The following is a 23,374-nucleotide window of genomic DNA, read 5'->3' on the forward strand; positions in this document are numbered from 1 at the left end:
ACAGGTGATGTGTGATCAGCAAATTACTAGTAAACACAAGTTTTTATCAGTGGCCTCCGATATCCTCTGGAAGCGAAAAGGAAGTCACTTTTGATATCCTGGCTTTCGGAAAGAATCCATGAAGTAAAGAGGATGCCAGTTCTACCATCCTGGCCCTCATGAACAATGGGTGTGCAGGATGAAGAGATGGGGAAAAAACAACTTAGGATGCTAAGATTGACGTCAAGCTTTTTTCAGGGATTGGATTGAGTCCAACTGGGGTAGGCTATTGGTTTTTGGAAATTGCACAATTGATGTGGTTTTATCCGTGTTTAGTAGATAGATCTTGGCATTATTCAGATCTCAGCTCCGTATACACATAACCAAGCTTGGATTAATAAATAAACCATTTTATCCAGATTGCTGATGTGTCTGTTGTTCTCTGTACTGAGTAGAGCCACAAGGAAGAATCCCACGTGGAAGCTGACTCAATACACAGGTCTTGAAACCGCTCTTACAACATCCCAAAGTGCTGCACAGGGCTCCGATGAAGCAAACTCATTGAACCTCAAAGAGATATTAGAGGAGGTCCCAAAAACCTGGTTACAGAGATAGGAAGAGTCTTGAAGGAGGAAAAACGAGGTAGAGTGAGGAAAGAGGTGTAGGGAGGGAATTCCAGAGTTTCTGGCCCCCAAGGAGGTGAAGGCACGGCTGCCAGCGGTGGAACAATTAAAATGGAGGATGAGCAAGAGGCTAGAATTAGAGGAGTGAACATCCTTTGGGGAGGGCTGTGGAGCTGGAGGAGATTACAGAGTTAGGGAATGGGTGAGGCCTGGAGGGGTTTGTCAAACAAGGACGGGAACTTGAAAAGCAAGACATCATTTGACTAGGAGCCAGTATAGATCAGAGAGCACGGTGGGTGGGGGTAGAGGAAAGGCGGTGGGTGGGGGTAGAGGAAAGGCGGTGGGTGCGAATAAAGACATTAAGCTTTGTAAAGTTTATGCAGAATGTGGGGAACCAGCTAGGAGTGGATTGGAAGAGTAAAAAAAAACATAAATGTCGCCATAATCCCTTTTGAGAGAGAGCTGACTGGCGGTGATTTAACCGGAAGGTCCTCACACATCAGGCAAGGGGCAAGGTTGAGAAGGTGGGGCCTACATGAATAACCTCAGGTAGGGGGATTCGGGCCCGCGCTGTTGGCCTTGCTCCGCATCACAAACCAGCTGTCTAGCCAACTGAGCTTCTTTCAGAGAGTGGCTAATCTTTGGACTTCTCCAGCCCGGCGGGCGATGGAGGTTGGGGGGGGGGTCATTGACCAAATTCAAGGTGGAGTTATACAGTGTTCTGTTCGACAAGGGAGCCAAGGGCGATGGAGAATGGGCAGGAGTTGAAGACACAGTCAGATCAGCCATGATCTTCCTGAATGGCGGAGCAGGCTCGAGGGGCTGAATGGCCTCCTCCTGCTCCTATTTACTATGTTCTCAGATTAGTCTGTAGAAGAGCGAGGAATGACGTCTCGATTATCAAATAAACTAGACAGCATTGCATAGAATGATATAACATTCAGCTAAATTCACACTTCAGTGGGTCACACTTGTACCAGTCCAGCTTTAATCACAGTGGCGGGTGGCATTGATGTGTCTCATAGGCACTGTGTACACCGACTCGGTCAACCCCCCCTAATAACCTTACTAGTTTATTCCCGTTGACTTGAGTTAAACAGAAGTAACCAGATATTTCAATCTGTCTCAGTCCTCAAACTGGCGAATAACAATGTCCTCCGGTGCCTCACTGAAGGACAATGGACAGCATGCTACAATCCAATTGTCTGCTTCCTCCAAACTCCTGTTATTCGTACCTGCGATGCTCATGAAGCGGTGTGAGAAGATAGAGAGCTGGATTGTGTCCAGTTTGGGCCCAATAGCGTGCACCTTGCCACTGCCGATGGTTATTTTGATGTCACCGTGCTGGGTGATGTCAGCGGTACAGTCTGGTTCAATTAGGATGGTGCTGTGGAGTAAAAGGGAGAAGAACTGATGTCAAAAGTTTCATTTGTATAGTGCCTTTAATGGAGTGAAATACCCCAAGGCACTCCACAGGAGCATTATCACATAATATTTAAGAAGTATTTAGATGTCCACTTGCGATGCGAAAGCGATGGGCCAAGTGCTGGGAAATGGGATTAGAACGGTTAGGTGGTTGTTTTTGACTGGGGCAGCACGGTAGCATTGTGGATAGCACAATTGCTTCACAGCTCCAGGGTCCCAGGTTCGATTCCCGGCTTGGGTCACTGTCTGTGCGGAGTCTGCACTTCCTCCCCGTGTGTGCGTGGGTTTCCTTCGGGTGCTCCGGTTTCCTCCCACAGTCCAAAGATGTGCAGGTTAGGTGGACTGGCCATGCTAAATTGCCCATAATGTCAAAACTTGCCCTAGGGTTGGGTGGGGTTACTGGGTTGTGAAGATAGGGTGGAGGTGTTGACCTTGAGTGGGGTGCTCTTTCCGGGAGCCGGTGCAGACTCGATGGGCTGAATGGCCTCCTTCTGCACTGTAAAAGATTCTATGACTGGCGCAGATGTGATGGGCCGAAGGGCCTTTTCTGTGCTGTCAGCTTCTGTGACTCTATAAACACCGACACCAAGCCGCATGCGGAGCCATTAGGATTAGGGATGGGAGATTAGGGCCTTGGCTCCACCAATGGAGGATGGAAGAAAGAGGTTACAATTACAGGAGCGCTGATGCCTCGGAGAGTTCTTGGGACAGAAGAGGTTTCAGAGGCATTAAGGGGAAAGGCCACGGAGGAATTTGAAAACAGGCTTACAAATTTTAAAAAAAATAAATCGAGGGACTGCTGGATCAGAAGCCCGGGTAAGTTTGCAATTATATAGCACCTCTCAACCACAGGACATCCCAAAGATCCAGAGTTGATGAAAGCTCTTCTCGAGTGCTGCCACTGTTGTGGGAGGCAGAGCAGCTAACTTGTGCCACAGTAAGATCCTACCCAGCTGAGCCATTTGAGACCTCGGGGCGATGGCCGTCCCTGCCCTTCTGAGAGTTGCCCCGGGCCCAGGTAGGCATTCCACATTCAGGGTCACAGGCAACAATAGAACCCTCGAATTTCCCATGGTGATGGCGTGAGAGCTCAAATCCTGAGGGACAACAGCTGCTTACAGGTGGTGGGTCCCACAGGAGGAGGATTGGTGTTTATTTAAACACATATGAGGGAGGCTACAGGGAATTATCTCAGGTATTCTGCTCCTGAATCACACTGAGCACTAAAATTGATAACGAGAGGCTCGTAGGAGCAAATCGAAGTGATAAGCACAGGACTGTGAGGTGTGGAGATGGGAGCAATGGCTCTTACATAGATCGCCACCACAAGGTCGCACAGGCAGCAATGCGATAACATCAGATCATCTGTTTTATTGGCATTTGTTGATGGATAACCTGGATTGGCCAGCTTCCCTTCGAAACAGCAGCTGTGGGATCTTTTACAATCACCTGAGGGAGGGGCAAATGGGGCTTCAGTTTAATATCCCATCCAAATATCCAAAAGATGGAACCTCTGACAGTGCAGAACTCCATTAACTTTGAGGGATATCCGAGGTAGGTTCTTTACTCAGAGAGTGGTTAGAGTGTGGAATGGACTGCCTGCCGTGATAGTGGAGACGGACACTTTAGGAACTTTCAAGCGGTTATTGGATAGGCACATGGTGCACACCAGAATGACAGGGAGTGGGATAGCTTGATCTTGGTTTCGGACAATGCTCGGCACAGCATAGAGGGCCAAAGGGCCTGTTCTGTGCTGTACTGTTCTATGTTCCATCAAGTCCCACTGCGGGTGTCAGCCTGGATTTCGTGCCCAACTCACTGGAGTGGACCTGAAACCCACAACCTCTGACACGCAGTCAGACTGATAATAAGAGAATGAAAATTGGAGCAAAATGAATCTGAGGCACAAAGAATGAGAGAGATAGTCAGGGTGACAGATACAGGGAAGATAACCCAAAAAGGGATGGGTATGAGAGAGAAAGAGAGTGAGATGAATAGTTGCTCATTCTTTTTTTTTTAAATTTAGAGTACCCAATTATTTTTTCCAATTAAGGGGCAATTTAGAGTGGCCAATCTACCTATCCTGCACATCTTTGGGTTGTGGGGGTGAAACCCACGCAAACACGGGGAGAATGTGCAAACTCCACACGGACCCAGAGCCGGGATTCGAACCCGGGTCCTCAGCGCCATAGGCAGCAATGCTAACCACTGTGCCACCGTACTGCCCTTTAGTTGCTCATTCTTAATCTGACCCACCCTCAGTTTGTCAGAGTAATACCCTGCCCAGTCTGTCTGGGTAATACCCTGCCCAGTTTGTCTGGGTAATACCCTGCCCAGTCTGTCAGAGTAATACCCTGCCCAGTCTGTCTGGGTAATACCCTGCCCAGTTTGTCAGCGTAATACCCTGCCCAGTTTGTCAGAGTAACACCCTGCCCAGTTTGTCTGGGTAATACCCTGCCCAGTTTGTCAGAGTAATACCCTGCCCAGTCTGTCTGGGTAATACCCTGCCCAGTTTGTCAGAGTAATACCCTGCCCAGTTTGTCTGGGTAATACCCTGCCCAGTTTGTCAGAGTAATACCCTGCCCAGTTTGTCTGGGTAATACCCTGCCCAGTTTGTCTGGGTAATACCCTGCCCAGTTTGTCAGAGTAATACCCTGCCCAGTTTGTCCGAGTAATACCCTGCCCAGTCTGTCAGAGTAATACCCTGCCCAGTCTGTCAGAGTAATACCCTGCCCAGTATGTCAGAGTAATACCCTGCCCAGTTTGTCAGAGTAATACCCTGCCCAGTTTGTCAGAGTAATACCCTGCCCAGTCTGTCTGGTTAATACCCTGCCCAGTTTGTCAGAGTAATACCCTGCCCAGTCTGTCAGAGTAATACCCTGCCCAGTTTGTCAGAGTAATACCCTGCCCAGTTTGTCAGAGTAATACCCTGCCCAGTCTGTCAGAGTAATACCCTGCCCAGTTTGTCTGGGTAATGCCCTGCCCAGTTTGTCAGAGTAATACCCTGCCCAGTTTGTCAGAGTAATACCCTGCCCAGTCTGTCTGGGTAAAACCCTGCCCAGTCTGTCTGGGTAATACCCTGCCCAGTCTGTCTGGGTAATACCCTGCCCAGTTTGTCTGGGTAATACCCTGCCCAGTTTGTCAGAGTAATACCCTGCCCAGTTTGTCTGGGTAATACCCTGCCCAGTTTGTCAGAGTAATACCCTGCCCAGTTTGTCTGGGTAATACCCTGCCCAGTCTGTCTGGGTAATACCCTGCCCAGTTTGTCAGAGTAATACCCTGCCCAGTTTGTCAGAGTAATACCCTGCCCAGTTTGTCAGAGTAATACCCTGCCCAGTTTGTCAGAGTAATACCCTGCCCAGTTTGTCTGGGTAATACCCTGCCCAGTTTGTCAGAGTAATACCCTGCCCAGTTTGTCTGGGTAATACCCTGCCCAGTTTGTCAGAGTAATACCCTGCCCAGTTTGTCTGTGTAATACCCTGCCCAGTTTGTCTGTGTAATACCCTGCCCAGTTTGTCTGGGTAATACCCTGCCCAGTTTGTCAGAGTAATACCCTGCCCAGTTTGTCAGAGTAATACCCTGCCCAGTTTGTCAGAGTAATACCCTGCCCAGTCTGTCTGGGTAATACCCTGCCCAGTTTGTCAGAGTAATACCCTGCCTAGTTTGTCAGAGTAATACCCTGCCCAGTCTGTCTGGGTAATACCCTGCCCAGTTTGTCAAGAGTAATACCCTGCCCCGTTTGTCTGGGTAATACCCTGCCCAGTCTGTCAGAGTAATACCCTGCCCAGTCTGTCAGAGTAATACCCTGCCCAGTTTGTCAGAGTAATACCCTGCCCAGTTTGTCTGGGTAATACCCTGCCCCGTTTGTCTGGGTAATACCCTGCCCAGTTTGTCAGAGTAATACCCTGCCCAGTCTGTCAGAGTAATACCCTGCCCAGTTTGTCAGAGTAATACCCTGCCCAGTTTGTCTGGGTAATACCCTGCCCCGTTTGTCTGGGTAATACCCTGCCCAGTTTGTCAGAGTAATACCCTGCCCAGTCTGTCAGAGTAATACCCTGCCCAGTTTGTCAGAGTAATACCCTGCCCAGTCTGTCTGGGTAATACCCTGTCCAGTTTGTCAGAGTAATACCCTGCCCAGTGTGTCTGGGTAATACCCTGCCCAGTCTGTCTGGGTAATACCCTGCCCAGTTTGTCAGAGTAATACCCTGCCCAGTCTGTCTGGTTAATACCCTGCCCAGTTTGTCAGAGTAATACCCTGCCCAGTTTGTCTGTGTAATACCCTGCCCAGTTTGTCAGAGTAATACCCTGCCCAGTCTGTCAGAGTAATACCCTGCCCAGTCTGTCTGGGTAATACCCTGCCCAGTCTGTCAGAGTAATACCCTGCCCAGTTTGTCTGGGTAATACCCTGCCCAGTTTGCCAGAGTAATACCCTGCCCAGTCTGTCTGGGTAATACCCTGCCCAGTCTGTCAGAGTAATACCCTGCCCAGTTTGTCTGGGTAATACCCTGCCCAGTTTGTCAGAGTAATACCCTGCCCAGTCTGTCAGAGTAATACCCTGCCCAGTTTGTCAGAGTAATACCCTGCCCCGTTTGTCAGAGTAATACCCTGCCCAGTCTGTCTGGGTAATACCCTGCCCAGTTTGTCAGAGTAATACCCTGCCCAGTCTGTCTGGGTAATACCCTGCCCAGTTTTTCAGATACACACATGCACTCAAATGGACACACAGCCAAATACGTACACTCTCACATGAACATGAACACGCACATACACACACACAGCTTCCTACCTGTTTTTATCAATGATGATTGCAGGTCCAGGAATGGTGTTATCACACGACAGCTCCTCCAGTAGGTATACAGGGGTATCTAGATAACCATCATCAAAGTAACACTTTACCACCTGCCGACCAGTAAAGAAAGAAAAGGTTTCAACCTACAGCAGAGGTCATTGTATTGTGATTTCAAACTCTGGAGTGCTGTCTGAATATTGGAATATGCTCAGGACCTTCAGGACCTGATCAGGGGAGTTGAGGAACAACTTTACACGCTGGGCTACCAGTTAACATACACCCTGACCGAGGCTTTAGTTAAACTATAGAGATTGAAGGCCTCCTCTCTCTAGAAGGATGCGGGGGGATCTTATAGAAACATAAAATTAGGAAGGGAATAGATAGGATCGATGCGGGCAGGTTGTTTCCACTGGCGGGTGAAAGCAGAACTAGGGGGCATAGCCTCAAAATAAGGGGAAGTAGATTTAGGACTGAGTTTAGGAGGAACTTCTTCACCCAAAGGGTTGTGAATCTATGGAATTCCTTGCCCAGTGAAGCAGTTGAGGCTCCTTCATTAAATGTTTTCAAGATAAAGATAGAAAGTTTTTTTGAAGAATAAAGGGATTAAGGGTTATGGTGTTCAGGCCGGAAAGTGGAGCTGAGTCCACAAAAGATCAGCCATGATCTCATTGAATGGCGGAGCAGGCTCGAGGGGCCAGATGGCTACACCTTCTCCTAGTTCTTATGTTCTTATATGGCATGCTTATCTTCATCAGCCAGGGGATTGAGTACAGGAGTTGGGAAATCATGTTGCAGCTATATAAAACCCTGGTTAGGCTGCATTTGGAGTATTGCGTGCAGTTCTTGTCACCACATTATCAGAAGGACGTGGAAGCTTTGGAGAGAGAGCAAAGAAGATTCACCAGGATGTTACCTGGTCTCGAGGGTGTTGGTTATGAGGAGAGGTTGAATAAACTAGGATTATTTTCACTAGAAAGATGGAGGCTGAGGGGAGACCTGACAGAGGTCAACAAAATTATGAGAGGCACAGGCAGGGTGGATAGATGCTTTTTCCAAGGATGGAAGTGTCAATTACACAGGGCACAGGTTCAAGATGAGAGGGGGAAAGTTTAAGGGAGATTTATTGATTGATTTGATTTATTGTCACATGTACCAAAGTTCAGTGAAAAGTATTTTCTGTGTCCGAGGGAACGTAACCCAGTACGTATATGGTAGACAAAAGAATAATCAACAGAGAACATTGACAAATGGCACATCAACAAACAGTGATTGGTTACAGTGCGGGACAAGGGGCCAAACAAAGCAAATACATGCGCAAGAGCAGCACAGGGCGTCATGAATAGTGTTCTTACAGGGAACAGATCAGTCCAAGGGGGAGTCGTTGAGGAGTCTTGTAGCTGTGGGGAAGAAGCTGTTCCTATGTCTGGATGTGCGGGGTACGCTTTTCACGCAGAGAGTGGTGGGTGCCTGGAACGCGCTGCTAGAGGATGTGGTGGAAGCCGGCACATTAGCCACATTTAAGAGGCATCTGGATGGGTAGATGAATAGGGAGGAAATAGAGGGATGTAGACTGAGTACGGGCAGAAGGGTTTTATTTTAGTTAGGGCATCATGACCAGCACAGGTGGACAGTGAATATACGTTTTTTTTAACAAAACAAAACACGCAAACATTTATAACAACATAGTCCATTTTAGTTCTTCTTCCTCCAACTGGAATCCTTCTCGATTGACAGTCTCATTGAACAAGAAGGTCTCTGCACGATCCATCCATTTCTCTATGTCTTGGCCTTTCTCTTTAAAGTCAGATACTTTAGTTCAATCTGATCAGAGTCCCTTGTAATTCTCCAACACAGGAGCATTGGTTATCACAGCTTTCAGGCAGTCAAATGCCTGTTGAAACTCTGCTGTCCACAGAAATTTTCGACGTTTCCTCAGCAAGTCCATCGGTGGAGCAACCACACTACTAAAATAAAGCACATATTTCCGGGAGAATACACTCATGCCAGGAAATTGCATTATTTCCCTTTGTGTCAAGGGTTTTGGAAACTCCCCAATAACTTTTGTTTTCACATCCCGTGGGACCATTCGACCCTGTCCGATTGTATGGCCAAGGAAAGTGACTTGGGCTTTTCCAAATTCACTTTTGGCTAGGTTTACCACCAAACCCGCCTCCTGAAGTCGATCGAATAACTCCATCAGATGTTTTAAATGTTCTTTCCATGTCTGGCTGAAAATTACCAGATCGTCGATGTATATCGCACAATTGGGTAATCCTGAAACGACTTTGTTAGTTAACCATTGAAATGTGGCTGGGGCGTTTTTCATGCCAAATGGCATAACTTTGAATTGGTATTTACCATCTGGAGTCACAAAAGCTGAAATTTCCTTCGCCCTTTCGGCTAAAGGTACCTGCCAGTAACCTTTAAGTAAATCCAGTTTGGAAATAAAAGCTGATTGTCCCACTTTCTCAATGCAATCCTCCAAACGTGGGATAGGATAAGAGTCCGTTCTTGTAACTGCATTAACTTTTCTATAGTTCAAATACAACCGTTGGGTACCGTCGGGTTTAGGTACCATCACTATGGGTGAGCTCCATTGGCTGCAACTCACTTCAATTCTGCCATTTTTAAGCATTCTCAATTTCTTTGTTAACCTGTCCCAATTTTATATGGATGTTGTTTAATTGCAACAACATTTCCCACATCTACATCATGTATAGCCATTTTAGTGCTTCCCAACTTATCTCCACAAACTTGCCCATGTGATATCAATAACTCTTTCAGGTCAGTTTATTTTTCCTCTGGAAGGTTACTGAACAATTTATCCCAATTTTTAAGAACATCCTTGTTTTCCAATTTAATTTGAGGTATGTCAAATTCAAAGTAATCTGGATTTGGTTGTTCACTTTGAGTTAGAATCATTAAAACCTCCTCCATTTGCTCTCCTTCCCTTTCAAAGTACCTTTTAAGCATATTCGCATGACACACATGGTGAGTTTTCCTTCTATCCGGCGTTCTTACCACATAATTCACCTCACTTAATTTTCTTTCAATCTGATCCACAAAACCTTGCTTTCAAAGGTTCACCTACCACTGGTAGCAATACTAAAACTTTATCTCCACTGGCAAAACTACGAACTTTAGATTTCTTGTCCGCTACCTGTTTCATCACATTTTGTGCAACTTTTAAATGCTGTTTTGCCAATTCACCTGCTCTATATTATCGTTCCCTAAAATTTGACACGTAATCCAATAATGTAAGTTCCGATTTCTCACTCACCTATTTTTACTGAATCAATTTAAGTGGCCCTCTTACCTCATGACCAAAAATTAGTTCAAAAGGACAGAATTTGGTTGAATCATTAGGTGCATCCCTAATTGCAAACAATACGAATGGAATTCCTTTATCCCAATCCTCTGGATAATCTTGACAATAAGCCCTCAACATTGTCTTTAATGTCTGATGCCACCTTTCTAACGCTCCCTGCCATTCTGGATGGTATGCAGTTGATTTAAATTGTTTTATATCCATAACTTCTTTGAATAACCTTGAGGTAAAAATTTGACCCTTAATCTGATTGTATTTCTGTGGGTAGTCCATATCTAGTAAAGAATTTAAGTAACTCCTCCACAATCCTTTTAGCTGTAATATTACGTACTGGAATGGCCTCTGGAAACCTAGTTGACACATCCATTATTGTTAAAAGATATTGATTCCACTTTTCGTTTTAGGAAGCGGTCCTACGTAATCAATTAAGACCCTTGAAAAAGGTTCTCAAATGCTGGAATGGGTATTAAGGGCGCTGGTTTTATCACTGCTTGGGGTTTCCCTATCACTTGGCATGTATGACATGATCAACAAAATTTAACTACATCTTTATGCAGTCCAGGCCAATAAAAATGTTTTTGAATTTTAGCTTGAGTTTTCCTTACCACCTCATGTGTAACGCGCAACACCTCCTTTCTATACCCTACCGGCAATACCACTTGATGAACTTCTGCCCACTTTTCATCCACCTGTATATGTAAAGTTCTCCATTTTCTCATCAAGACATAATTTTTACGGTCATTACTTTCTGGTATACACGCAGATTCCTCTTCCATGTATGCTTTCTGATACATCCGTTTTATTTCTATATCGTTCTGTTGTAACTCCGTCAATTTTCCTGAACTAAAAATATCTGCCTCATCCTCCACCTTTTCTTTTTCAACCATCTGATCAAAAATCATTTCTGATAATTGAACGTCAACTTTATCTTCACTCTCTGATTTCTCTTCTTGTCTTAACCTGTGACTTTGCGACCTACACAATCCAAAAAAATCACAGGATATTCGTCCTTCAACACTTCAGTTGTCTGATTTTCCACTGGCTTATCAACCACAGTATTAATCACTCCCACCTGCGATCCAGCGATATCATTACCCAAGATAAACTGTATTCCTGGACAAGATAATTTCTCTATTACTCCTACTACCACTTCACCACTCTTCACTGGACTTTCCAACCTTACCTTATATAATTCAACATTACTCTTCTCACCCTGAATTCCACGTATTACCACCTTTTCTGGCAATATTCTCCCAAACTACATAACTCCTCATCTCTTACCATTAAAGATTGACTAGCTCCTGTATCTCTTAAAATTGTGACTTCTTTACCTGCTCCTTCTGGTACACATGAGTAAACTTTACCCACACAAGTAAATTCTTTAAAGACATCCGGCACCTTCTTATCAATCACCTCTTGATCAGGCTGTACAATCGTTTGCACCTCCTTCGCTTCCCTTGGGCTTTCCTTTACCACTTTAACAAACCCCAATGTTTTATCCTGTTTTACCACATCAGCCTTCCCAGTGCTTTTCTTCAACCACCAACACTGTGACTTTACATGGCCTAGTTTATTACAGTGAAAACATTTGCAACTTTTCATTTTTCTTCCACCCTCCTGGATTTCATTTTTAATCTGAGGTACACTCTCCTTATTATCTCCCATCAGGTCACTTTACCTTTACCACTTGAGTATTTCTCTTTTCCCCAGTTTCTAGCCGTCACAGGCTGAAACTGATGTCGGAAACCAAGCTGTGATTTCTGAACTAATTCATAATCATCTGCCATTTCTGCTGCTAACCTCGCAGTTTTAACCATTTGCTCTTCCACACGAGTTCTCACTATATCAGGAATTGAATTTTTAAACTCCCCCAAAAGCATAATTTCTCTAAGAGAATTTGGTCTATTTTCAAAGCCCTTATCCACCTATCAAAATTACTCTGTTTGATCCTTGTATAAACTCCATGTGTGTTTAACCAGGTTCCTTCCTGGTAAATTTCTAAACCTTTGTCTGTAGGCTTCAGGCACTAGTTCATATGCACCCAAGATGCGTTTTTTCACCTCCTCATACCTCCCTCTCCGGTAGCGATGCAAACACTTCACTAGCCCTACCTACCAGCTTTGTTTGAATCAGTAATACCCACATGTCCTGTGGACATTTCATTTGCTTAGCCACCTTCTCAAATGAAATGAAAAAGGCTTCTGCCTCCTTCTCATCAATCCTTGGCAATGCTTGGACATATTTAAATAGATCCCCACCAAGCCTTCAACTATGTCGCTCTTTCACTTTATCCTCATCACTATCCTCCAACTGTACATTTCCCTTTACATGCGCCAATTTTAACTGACTGTCATGTTTCATGGCCATTTTCTGAAGTTCAAACTCTCTTTTCCCCTTTCCTCTCTCTTTTTCCCTGATCTATACCTCCCTATCTCTTTTTTTGTTCTGCTAGGGCTATTCTTTCTTTGTTTCTTTCATCTCTCTCCTTTTCTTTTTCCTCCCTTTTTCTTTCCCCCTTGATCTGTATCTCCCTTTCTCTTTCTTTTTCTCTCATTGCGTATTCAAGCTGCTTTAATTATTTTTCATGTTCAAAGTTGCTTGATTTATAACTGTATTTTTGCCGTTTCTAACGAGTCAGACTGTATCTCAGGCAATTTAAAGTGCTCAGCTAGCACCGTAAGTCCCTCTTCTTTTCGCATTCTGTCAGGTAATGTTAACTGTCATGTTTTTGCCAAATCTAAAACCCTATTTTTAGTCTCTGTTCTTAAGGTACTGCGTGTGACCGTCTCCACCCCCAAAAACTACAGAGCCTCTGAAAGAGCCATTCACCACAACACATTCCCCACTTAAACTAGTATACCGCACCTGAAAAGGAACCACAATATGCTCATCCCTCACTCTCTTTTAAGTTCACAAAGCCAACCCAATAGATCAACTTTTATCCCGGACGAGCCCCCAATTTGTTATGGGCCAGGGTTTAGAGAACACCAAAGTGTACCATGGAGTTCACCTGACCCACAACCTTTAATAGATTGGGCAGCACAAGGGCCCACTTTGCAGGTGTGGGGTGCAACAGAGAGCTAAAGGTATTTTTAAAACAAAAACAATGTTTATTCTACGAATCCCATTAACATTTTTTAAACACACATAGTAAACATCTTAGCAACTATCACCTAAAATACTCCCCCCAAAGAATACAGTACTCTATAAGTAACCCTTAATCTTTCCCTACACTATCCATAAGACAAAAGACCCTTTTAAACACAGAGATCAGGTTTACATTCTCTACTGAGAGCAGTTATCACTTTGAAATCCTCAAATGACCTGGAAACAGTCTTTAGATTGCAGAGAGATCCTTATACAGCCGCTTGCTTTTCCTGCAGCTATCCAGCTCTCAAAACGAAACTAAGCACACTGTAGCTGCCTGCTCAAAAACAAAAGTGAAAGACAGACAGCCCAGCTCCACCCACACTCTGACAACACTGCAGCTATTCAATAAACATCCACTTCTTAAAAAGGTACTCTCACATGTCATTAGTGAACAGATGAAGCAGCATAGGACCGATGGTAATTGGGCGCCAGTTGTCTATGTCATTCAGGCGTTCTTGATCCTCGCACTTAGGAATCAAGACCGTTCTACTCTTTTTGAGTGATTCAGGGATTGACGCTGATTTTAACCAAAGGGAGACGAGCCGAGGTAGTCGTGTTTTGTCCTTGTCGCGCATGTCCTGGATGTCTATCGATTTCATGTCATCCAGGCCGGATGCGCTTTCCTCGTCTATGCCCTTGATTGCCTTTGTTACTTCTTCTCCTTCAATTGGTTTTATCAACTCCCAATTATTGGTACTGCCTTCGAAGGTGGCGAATTTGCTCAAGTTCGCCTTGTTATTGGGTTTTGAGGGCTTCTCTCGAAAGCAACGTTCGAGCTCCTCTTTCGGTAGAGGACAGGTGGATGTGGATGGGGCGCCAATAATCTGTCTAGCCAGCCGGAGCCTATTGGTCTTGTAGAGCATTTGGGTCGCTCGAAAGACTGATTTCCAGGTGGCCCATCTTTTGCATGCGCCGTTATTAGCTTTGCACTTCTCCTTCTTGTTCCTTCTTATCTGACCTTTGTGAGGCCCTTCCAGCAGCAAGTCAGTGATGCTCTCTGTTATCCCAATACCCAGAGCCCAGCTGTCGGGGTCATTCCTCACGCCCCGTAACTGTTCAGCTTTTGTGAGCTGATCATCCACGTCCCTGTGTTGTGGGACAGGTGTCGGTGGTCTGATCGCTCTCTTTGGGCATTGGTTTGACGTACTGGGGTTCCTCGTCTCCCCCTCAGGCTTGGATTCTGCAAGATTGCCCGCTGTTACCACTGGGGCCTCCGTTTGGGTGTTCTGCAGAATTCTGCGTGTGACCGCGATTTGTTTCGCAGGCTTCGTTTTCAGGACGCTGGCAATCTCTTTATTGATGCACCGATGTCCTTCAAATCTAACCACTAGTTCCCTCAAGATTGAAACCTCCTCTGAGGACCACTTGTGGTCACTCCTCCCCGGCCTGGATAAGTCTTTGGAGGGCTGGAACCTTTTCTCATTCCGCAGAGCTGGGTGCTCGTGTTGCGCGAGGACTATTTTGGTCGTGAACCTTTTCTCACAAATGCTGCAGCCGAAGGCACCGGCCGGAACCGGCTGCCTTTCCCCTTTGCATCGAGGCAGGCGATAGCATGGTACTCGCCCGGTTTGCTGCATCGTTAGCATTTGGTTCTGATGGTTTAAATCTGATGTTTCTTGGTCATATGATTGTTAAACAATCCCATGTTGGGGTATTACATAGTCTGCAGAACAACCCATGGATGGGATAGTGGATCGTCACTTCTTTAACTGCTGTCCCGTCGTAGCTGGGCTCGATAACGACCCCTTCCATGAAGGTGGTCGAATCGGATGTTTCTTCGCTTATTGCACACCCAGATTGGTTTCAGTCACCTTTCCCAAGTTCCCTTTCAGGTATTTCTTACCATCTGGGTCTGGGTTTCCAGAGTTACTACTTGTCCTGCCAGGTGGGCCAGCCGTTCTTCTATAGCAGTGATTGTGGCATTGACTATTGGAGATGCTGGTCTTTGTGGTCTGGACCCAGATCCAGCTCCCAATAGGGAACATAATATCGTCTGTTTGGTCTCCTCTTCCGTCTGGGTTGAGGTGGACGCTGTTACTAGCCTGGCAGACTGGCTAGAACATGTGCAGCACTGAGACTTGCGGGGAGGTTTGTCTTCCGGGACGCATCCCAAGCAGTCTCATCTATCATCGATAGCATCTCCAGAATAATATTTTATTGCAAGGCAATATCACACAGATATCACATCTACGCAGATCACAGCTGTCTCGTGTTCTTTCTCAGCAGTTTCGTCCCTTAATAGTCCGTTCCTACTATTGAGTTAACCAGCGGGGCCAGTGGGGAGGCAAAGCATTCAACATGGTGACAAAAACACGTACTAACACCACAAGGGTAACTATCCAGAGATGACGCGAGAGTGAGACCCGTCCAAGAGAATCATAGTTACTCAGGAATTTGAGGATAGTTACCCGAAGATCCTTCACTTCTCAACACCTTTCACTATTTTCCCATTCATTGTACAATCCTTAACCTTGTTTGACCTCCATAGTTGCATCATCTCACTCTTTTGCAGACTGAATTACATTTGCCACTTTTCGGCCCACCTGACCAGTCCATTGATACCTTCCTGGAGTCCACAGTAATCCTCGGCTCTATCGACCATACGGCCAGTGTCAGTCGGTGACTGGGTTAATGAATAGAGACCAGGTTTAGTCAGTGACTGGGTTAATGAAGAGACCGGGTTAATGAATAGAGACCAGGTTTAGTCAGTGACTGGGTTAATGAATAGAGACCAGGTTTAGTCAGTGACTGGGTTAAAGAAGAGACCGGGTTAATGAATAGATACCAGGTTTAGTCAGTGACTGGGTTAATGAATAGATACCAGGTTTAGTCAGTGACTGGGTTAATGAATAGAGACCAGGTTTAGTCAGTGACTGGGTTAATGAATAGAGACCAGGTTTAGTCAGTGACTGGGTTAATGAAGAGACCGGGTTAATGAATAGAGACCAGGTTTAGTCAGTGACTGGGTTAATGAAGAGACCGGGTTTAGTCAGTGACTGGGTTAATGAAGAGACCGGGTTAATGAATAGAGACCGGGTTTAGTCAGTGACTGGGTTAATGAATAGAGACCAGGTTTAGTCAGTGACTGGGTTAATGAAGAGACCGGGTTAATGAATAGAGACCGGGTTTAGTCAGTGACTGGGTTAATGAAGAGACCGGGTTAATGAATAGAGACCGGGTTTAGTCAGTGACTGGGTTAATGAAGAGACCGGGTTAATGAATAGAGACCGGGTTTAGTCAGTGACCAAAGAGAAAATGCTGGAAAATCTCAGCAGGTCTGGCAGCATCTGTAGGGAGGGAAAGGAGCTGACGTTTCGAGTCCAGATGACCCTTTGTCAAAGCCCACTGGGCTAATGGGTTAACACTTGTGCCAGTAACCCACGTACAGTTTCCACACCAGCTTCTCTCCCACTAGGCTTCATTTTCTCTTCTGAATGGATGCCTGACTTGGCGCTGCCACGCACACGAATGTCGTCCACAATGATTGGCCGTTCCGGTATTACGAAGCCAAACTCCTTCATGTACCTGGCAATACAGCATGGTGTCAGAATCGGAGCTGCAAATTCCCACACATCCCGTTAGACTCAATACTTTACCATCACTGATCACCTCCCCACACAACCTACCGACACCCACCACCCCCCCACACAAACTCCCGACACTGACCTCTCCCACCCAATCTACCGACACTGATCACCCCACACAAACTCCCGACACTGATCACCCCCACACAAACTCCCGACACTGATCACCCCCACACAAACTCCCGACACTGACCTCTCCCACCCAATCTACCGACCCTGATCACCCCACACAAACTCCCGACACTGATTACCCCCACACAAACTCCCGACACTGATCACCCCACACAAACTCCCGACACTGATCACCCCCACACAAATTCCCGACACTGATCACCCCACCCAATCTACCGACACTGATCACCCCCACACAAATTCCCGACACTGATCACCCCACCCAATCTACCGACACTGATCACCCCCACACAAACTCCCGACACCCACCCCCCCCACACACAGTCTACTGTTATGGGCCAAGGTTTAGAGAAGCCCAAAGTGTATCATGGAGTTCACCTGACCCACAACGTTTAATAGATTGTGGTATGGGGAGCACATGGCCCACTCTACAGGTGTGGTACAGCAGAAATGGAAAAGTATATTTTCAAACAAAACAATGTTTATTCTATGAACTCAAGTTAACCTTTTCAAAACATAGTGAACATCTTAGCAACCATTAATTCAAATACAACCCCCAAAGAATACAACACTAAGTATTCCTAATATCTTCCCAAACAACATCCAGGAGATAAAATAAATACCTTTTAACTGAAGCACATCAGGTTTACATTCACTACTGAAAACATTTAGAATTCTGAATTCACCAAATGATCAAGAGATAGTCTTTTGATGGCAGAGAGAACAGCAGTACACCTGCTTGGTCTGGCTTCAGCTCCAACACTGAAAACAAAACCAAAAAGACACAGACACACCCAACCTTTTTTCAAAGAGAAACTAAAAAGCAGAGCCAGAGCTCAGCTCCACCCACACTCTGACATCACTGCAGTAACATGAGCAGTCAAACATTTCTTAAAGCAACATTCTCATGACACTACCGACACTGACCCCCCCCACACAATCTCCCAACACTGACCCCCCACTCAATAACCCGACACCCACCCCCCCACCCAATCTACCGACTCCCATGATCCCACACAATCTCCCGATACAGACCCACCTACCCAATCTACCGACACTGAACCCCCCACCCAATCTCTCGACACCCGACCCCTCCACACAATCTCCCGACCCCCTCCTACACAATCTCCCGACACCCCCCCACACACAGTCTCCCGACACCCACCCCCCCCACACAGTCTCCCGACACCCACCCCCCCACACAATCTCCCGACACTGGCCCCACCTCACGATCTCCCGACACTGACCCCACCTCACGATCCACCCACACAATCTATCGACACCAACCCCCCACACACAATCACATGGCACCCCCCACACACACAATCGCCCGACACTGACCCCACCCAATCTCCCGACACTGACCCCCCCACCGAATCTTCCGACACCCGATACCCCCCACACACAATCTCACGACCCCCTCCCACACAATCTCCAGTCACCCACAACCCCCACACAGTCTCCCAACACCCACCTCCCCCCACACAATCTCCCCCCCACACAAAACTCCCGACACCCACCCCCACCACACCCAATCTACCGATACCCACCCCCCACACAATCTCCCGACACCGACCCCCCCCTCACACAATCTCCCGACACCGACCCCCCCCACGCAATCTCCCAACACCCATCCCCCTACACACAATCTACCGACACCCACTCCGCCACACACAATCTCCCGACACCCACCCCCACACACACAATCTCCCGACACCCACCCCCCCACAGACAATCTCCCGACACCCACCCCCCCACGCAATCTCCCGACACCCATCCCCCTACACAAAATCTACCGACAACCACCCCCCCCCACGCAATCTCCCGACACCCATCCCCCTACACACAATCTCCCGACACCCACCCCCCCACAGACAATCTCCCGACACCCACCCACCCCACAGACAATCTCCCGACACCCACCCTCCCACAGACAATCTCCCGACACCCACCCACCCCACAGACAATCTCCCGACACCCACCCTCCCACACACAATCTCCCAGCACCCACCCCCCCACGCAATCTCCCGACAACCACTCTCCCTACACACAATCTCCCGCCACCCACCCCCCCCACGCAATCTCCCGACACCCACCCCCCCACACACAATCTCCCGACACCCACTCACCCCCACGCAATCTCCCGACACGCACCCTCCACACAATCTACCAACACCCCACTCACAATCTCCCGCCACCCACCCCCCGCACGCAATCTCCCGACACCCACCCCCCCCACGCAATCTCCCGACACCCACCCCCCCCCACGCAATCTCCCGACACCCACCCCCCCCACGCAATCTCCCGACACCCACTCACCCCCACGCAATCTCCCGACACGCACCCTCCACACAATCTACCAACACCCCACTCACAATCTCCCGACACCCACCCCCACACACAATCTCCCGACACCCACCCCCACACACAATCTCCCGACACCCACCCCCCACACAATCTACTGACACCCACCCCCACACACAATCTCCCGACACCCACCCCCCACACAATCTACTGACACCCCCCCATATAATCTCCCGACTCCGACCCCCCCACACAATCTACCGACACCCACCCCCCACACAATCTCCCGACACCCACCCCCACACACAATCTCCCGACACCCACCCCCACACACACACAACCGACACCCACCCCCCACACAATCACAACCGACACCCACCCCCCACACAATCTACTGACACCCCCCCATATAATCTCCCGAATCCGACCCCCCCCACACAATGTACTGACACCCACCCTCCCACACACAATCTACCAACACCAGCAAGTCCCTTACACCTCCCGTCCCCTGCAATGACCAATCTCTGCCATTCAATATCATTGCCAACTGATCTGATTATTGCCTTTACTCGCTTCCTGCCTGCTCCTCATAGCTCCCGAATCAAAGTTCATTGGAAAGGTTACAATCCCGCACCCCCTTGGTGTATCATGATTTAGGGTTACAAGGGCTAACAGGCTGTGGTACCAAGCAATAGTCAGAGTGTGGGATCAAACATGGGGTAGCAGGGTGAAGGGCCACAATATGGGATGATCCACGGAATTCAGGGCGAAAGGTCTCAGTATCGAATGATAGGGTTTTAAGGTGAAAAGTGGGACGTCCCTCCTATAAGCAGGTTTGAGACCAGGAAGAGATCAGCCGTGATCTGATTGAATGGGGGAGCGGGCGCGAACGGGTGAATTGCCCCCTTCTGCTCCTGATTGCGAAGTTCCTATGTTCCCCATGGGGTTTTAAGGTGAAAGGTTACTGGATGGGTGCCCCATGACGGCAAAAGTTTAAGGCGAGAGGAGAGAGATACAAAAGAGAGCAAAGGTGACATTTATTCACACAGAGGGTGGTGAGCATCGGGAACGAGCTGCCAGAGGCAGTGGTAGATGTGGGTACAATTTTGTCTTTTAAAAAACAGTTAGACACTTACATGGGCAGGGTGGGTATAGAGGGATATGGGCCAAATGCCGGCAAGTGGGATTAGCTTTGTGATAGAAACTGGGCAGCATGGACAAGCTGGGCCGAAGGGCCTGTTTCCATACTGTAAACATCTATGACTGCGTGACTCTATAAGGTTTTAAGGTGGCATTTTTTAATAAAATCAGCGTCCATTCCTGTAGAATTCTGGAAACACAGATGGACCCGGTCTGATTCTTCCAAATCCATAATGTGGTGATGAGAATGGGATGTGCATCCTCAGGATGCTCTGGGGATAAAAGGGAATAAATTCTATCGTGTAAATTTCAATCAAATGGCATAGAAATTAATCCCAAACTCCCGACCCACCGATCCGTAGCAGAACTCGGAATCCCAACTGATGCAGAATTTTCTAACCTGCTAGTGAAGGCAGCCCGAAAGTCTCCATAGCGACAGGAGTCAGAATCCTGGTGGGCAGGGTAACCATTGGCAGAGCACATGAGGGCACAGTCGGTACGGTCGTATCGCAGGTGGAGGAACGCCTCGGTGCTAATCTGACACCTGAAAACCACGGCAAGCACAGACTAATCAAACAATCATTTCCCCAAATATTTCCAGTATGTGAGGGTAACCAGCAGGACAGGATTTTTTTGCCCTGTGCATCTCAGGCGCCTTGAGAAGGTGGTGCGAGCAATTCGGCTTTAGCCACCACTTTAAGTAGAATGAATGGACCTGTCAGACAGCAGGTGTTGAACACACAACAGCCCAGAAAGGGGGAAGACAACAGACTTCCTCCCCTGAAACATCAGTGAAGCAATTGGGTTTTGATCCCAATCTGGTAGCTTTATGGTCACTATTACGGAGAACAGATTTCTGTCCACCAGCATTCCTTTCTGCCCCCTGACAGTGCAGCACTGCCTCGGTACTGACCCTCTGACAGTGCAGCACTGCCTCGGTACTGACCCTCTGACAGTGCAGCACTGCCTCGGTACTGACCCTCTGACAGTGCAGCACTCCCTCCGTACTGACCCTCTGACAGTGCGGCACTCCCTCAGTACTGACCCTCTGACAGTGCGGCACTCCCTCAGTACTGACCCTCTGACAGTACAGCACTCCCTCAGTACTGACCCTCTGACAGTGCAGCACTCCCTCAGTACTGACTCTCTGACAGTGCAGCACTCCCTCAGTACTGACCCTCTGACAGTGCGGCACTCCATCAGTACTGACCCTCTGCCAGTGCAGCACTCCCGCAGTACTGACCCTCAGACAGTGCAGCACTCCCTCAGTACTGACCCTCTGACAGTGCAGCTCTCCCTCAATACCGACCCTCTGACAGTGCAGCGCTCCCTCAGTACTGACCCTCTGACAGTGCAGCACTCCCTCAGTACTGACCCTCTGACAGTGCAGGGCTCCCTCAGTACTGACCCTCTGACAGTGCAGCACTCCCTCAGTACTGACCCTCTGACAGTGCGGCACTCCCTCAGTACTGACCCTCTGACAGTGCGGCACTCCCTCAGTACTGACCCTCTGACAGTGCAGCACTCCCTCAGTACTGACCCTCTGACAGTGCAGCACTCCCTCAGTACTGACCCTCTGACAGTGCAGCACTCCCTCAGTACTGACCCTCTGACAGTGCAGCACTCCCTCAGTACTGACCCTCTGACAGTGCGGCTCTCCCTCAGTACTGACCCTCTGACAGTGCAGCGCTCCCTCAGTACTGACCCTCTGACAGTGCGGCGTTCCCTCAGTACTGACCCTCTGACAGTGCAGCGTTCCCTCAGTACTGACCCTCCCCATCCACAATGAGCACCCTCTGTGTAGTAATCTTTCTCTGATTACCCCCCCGCACGATTAAATAACTGAACTTTTAATAAAGTCCATGAAAGGATCCTTGTGGTCAGAGTCATCAAGTTTAATGAATCAGTTAAACAATTGAACGCAAAGGTTTACACAACATCCACATCCAGAAGCTCCTTGGGGCTCATTCTGATTGCTGACAACTTAAATGCAACAATAGAAATAGAATGTAGATACATATAATTACATAGTCCCTTCAGCACAACAAAACATGATCAAATAAACGTGACACCGAGCTGAATCGGGAGCTAATTTTATCAGGGTTTTGACTGGGATGGTTCAACTTTGTCATGTGGTTAACCGAGGCAAAGGTAATCAGCAGGTACCTGTGAAATCCCTGAGCACAGAGTGCGGCCACACACTGCTCCTCCAGCACTGCTACCCTATCATCCAGCAAAGAATAGGACTCTGCTTCATAAACCGCACTGCATGGTTCCTGCGCTTCATGGACTACATCCGCCAAGGCCATCCCATAGGCCGATAGTATACTGCTGTACCTGAGAGAGAGGGAGAGACAGTGAGTGAGGGACAGAGAGGGAGGGTGAGACAGTGAGTGAGGGACAGAGAGAGGGTGAGACAGTGAGTGAGGGAAAGAGGGAGGGTGAGACAGTGAGTGACGGACAGAGAGAGGGTGAGACAGTGAGTGAGTGAGAGAGGGAGGGTGAGACATGAGAGGGAAAGAGAGAGGGCGAGACTGTGAGTGAGGGACAGACGGAGGGTGAGACAGTGAGTGAGGGACAGCGAGAGGGTGAGACAGTGAGTGAGGGAGAGAGGGAGGGTGAGACAGTGAGTGAGGGACAGAGAGAGGGTGAGACAGTGAGTGAGGGAGAGAGGGAGGGTGAGACAGTGAGTGAGGGACAGAGAGAGGGTGAGACAGTGAGTGAGGGACAGAGAGAGGGTGAGACAGTGAGTGAGGGACAGCGAGAGGGTGAGACAGTGAGTGAGGGAGAGGGGGAGGGTGAGACAGTGAGTGAGGGACAGAGGGAGGGTGAGACAGTGAGTGAGGGAGAGAGGGAGGGTGAGACAGGAGAGGGAAAGAGAGACAGCGAAAGGCAGAGTGTTAGACGGAGACAGTGAGAG

General features: G+C 47.9%; 1 protein-coding gene across 1 annotated transcript in view; it reads right to left on the reverse strand.

The window, feature by feature from the left end:
• Nucleotides 1-23,374, reverse strand: part of oplah (5-oxoprolinase, ATP-hydrolysing) — a 91,971-nt gene that overhangs the window by 49,449 nt on the left and 19,148 nt on the right. The window contains exons 8-12 of the mRNA XM_038796478.1: nucleotides 22,621-22,791; nucleotides 20,855-20,998; nucleotides 16,681-16,819; nucleotides 6,814-6,926; nucleotides 1,838-1,989 (exon numbers count right to left, since the gene is read on the reverse strand). Of these exons, the coding sequence (XP_038652406.1) occupies nucleotides 1,838-1,989; nucleotides 6,814-6,926; nucleotides 16,681-16,819; nucleotides 20,855-20,998; nucleotides 22,621-22,791 (719 nt within the window). The remainder of the gene's footprint in view (nucleotides 1-1,837; nucleotides 1,990-6,813; nucleotides 6,927-16,680; nucleotides 16,820-20,854; nucleotides 20,999-22,620; nucleotides 22,792-23,374) is intronic.

Source organism: Scyliorhinus canicula, chromosome 5 (genome assembly GCF_902713615.1).
Source record: "Scyliorhinus canicula chromosome 5, sScyCan1.1, whole genome shotgun sequence".
NCBI classification, from domain to species: domain Eukaryota; kingdom Metazoa; phylum Chordata; class Chondrichthyes; order Carcharhiniformes; family Scyliorhinidae; genus Scyliorhinus; species Scyliorhinus canicula.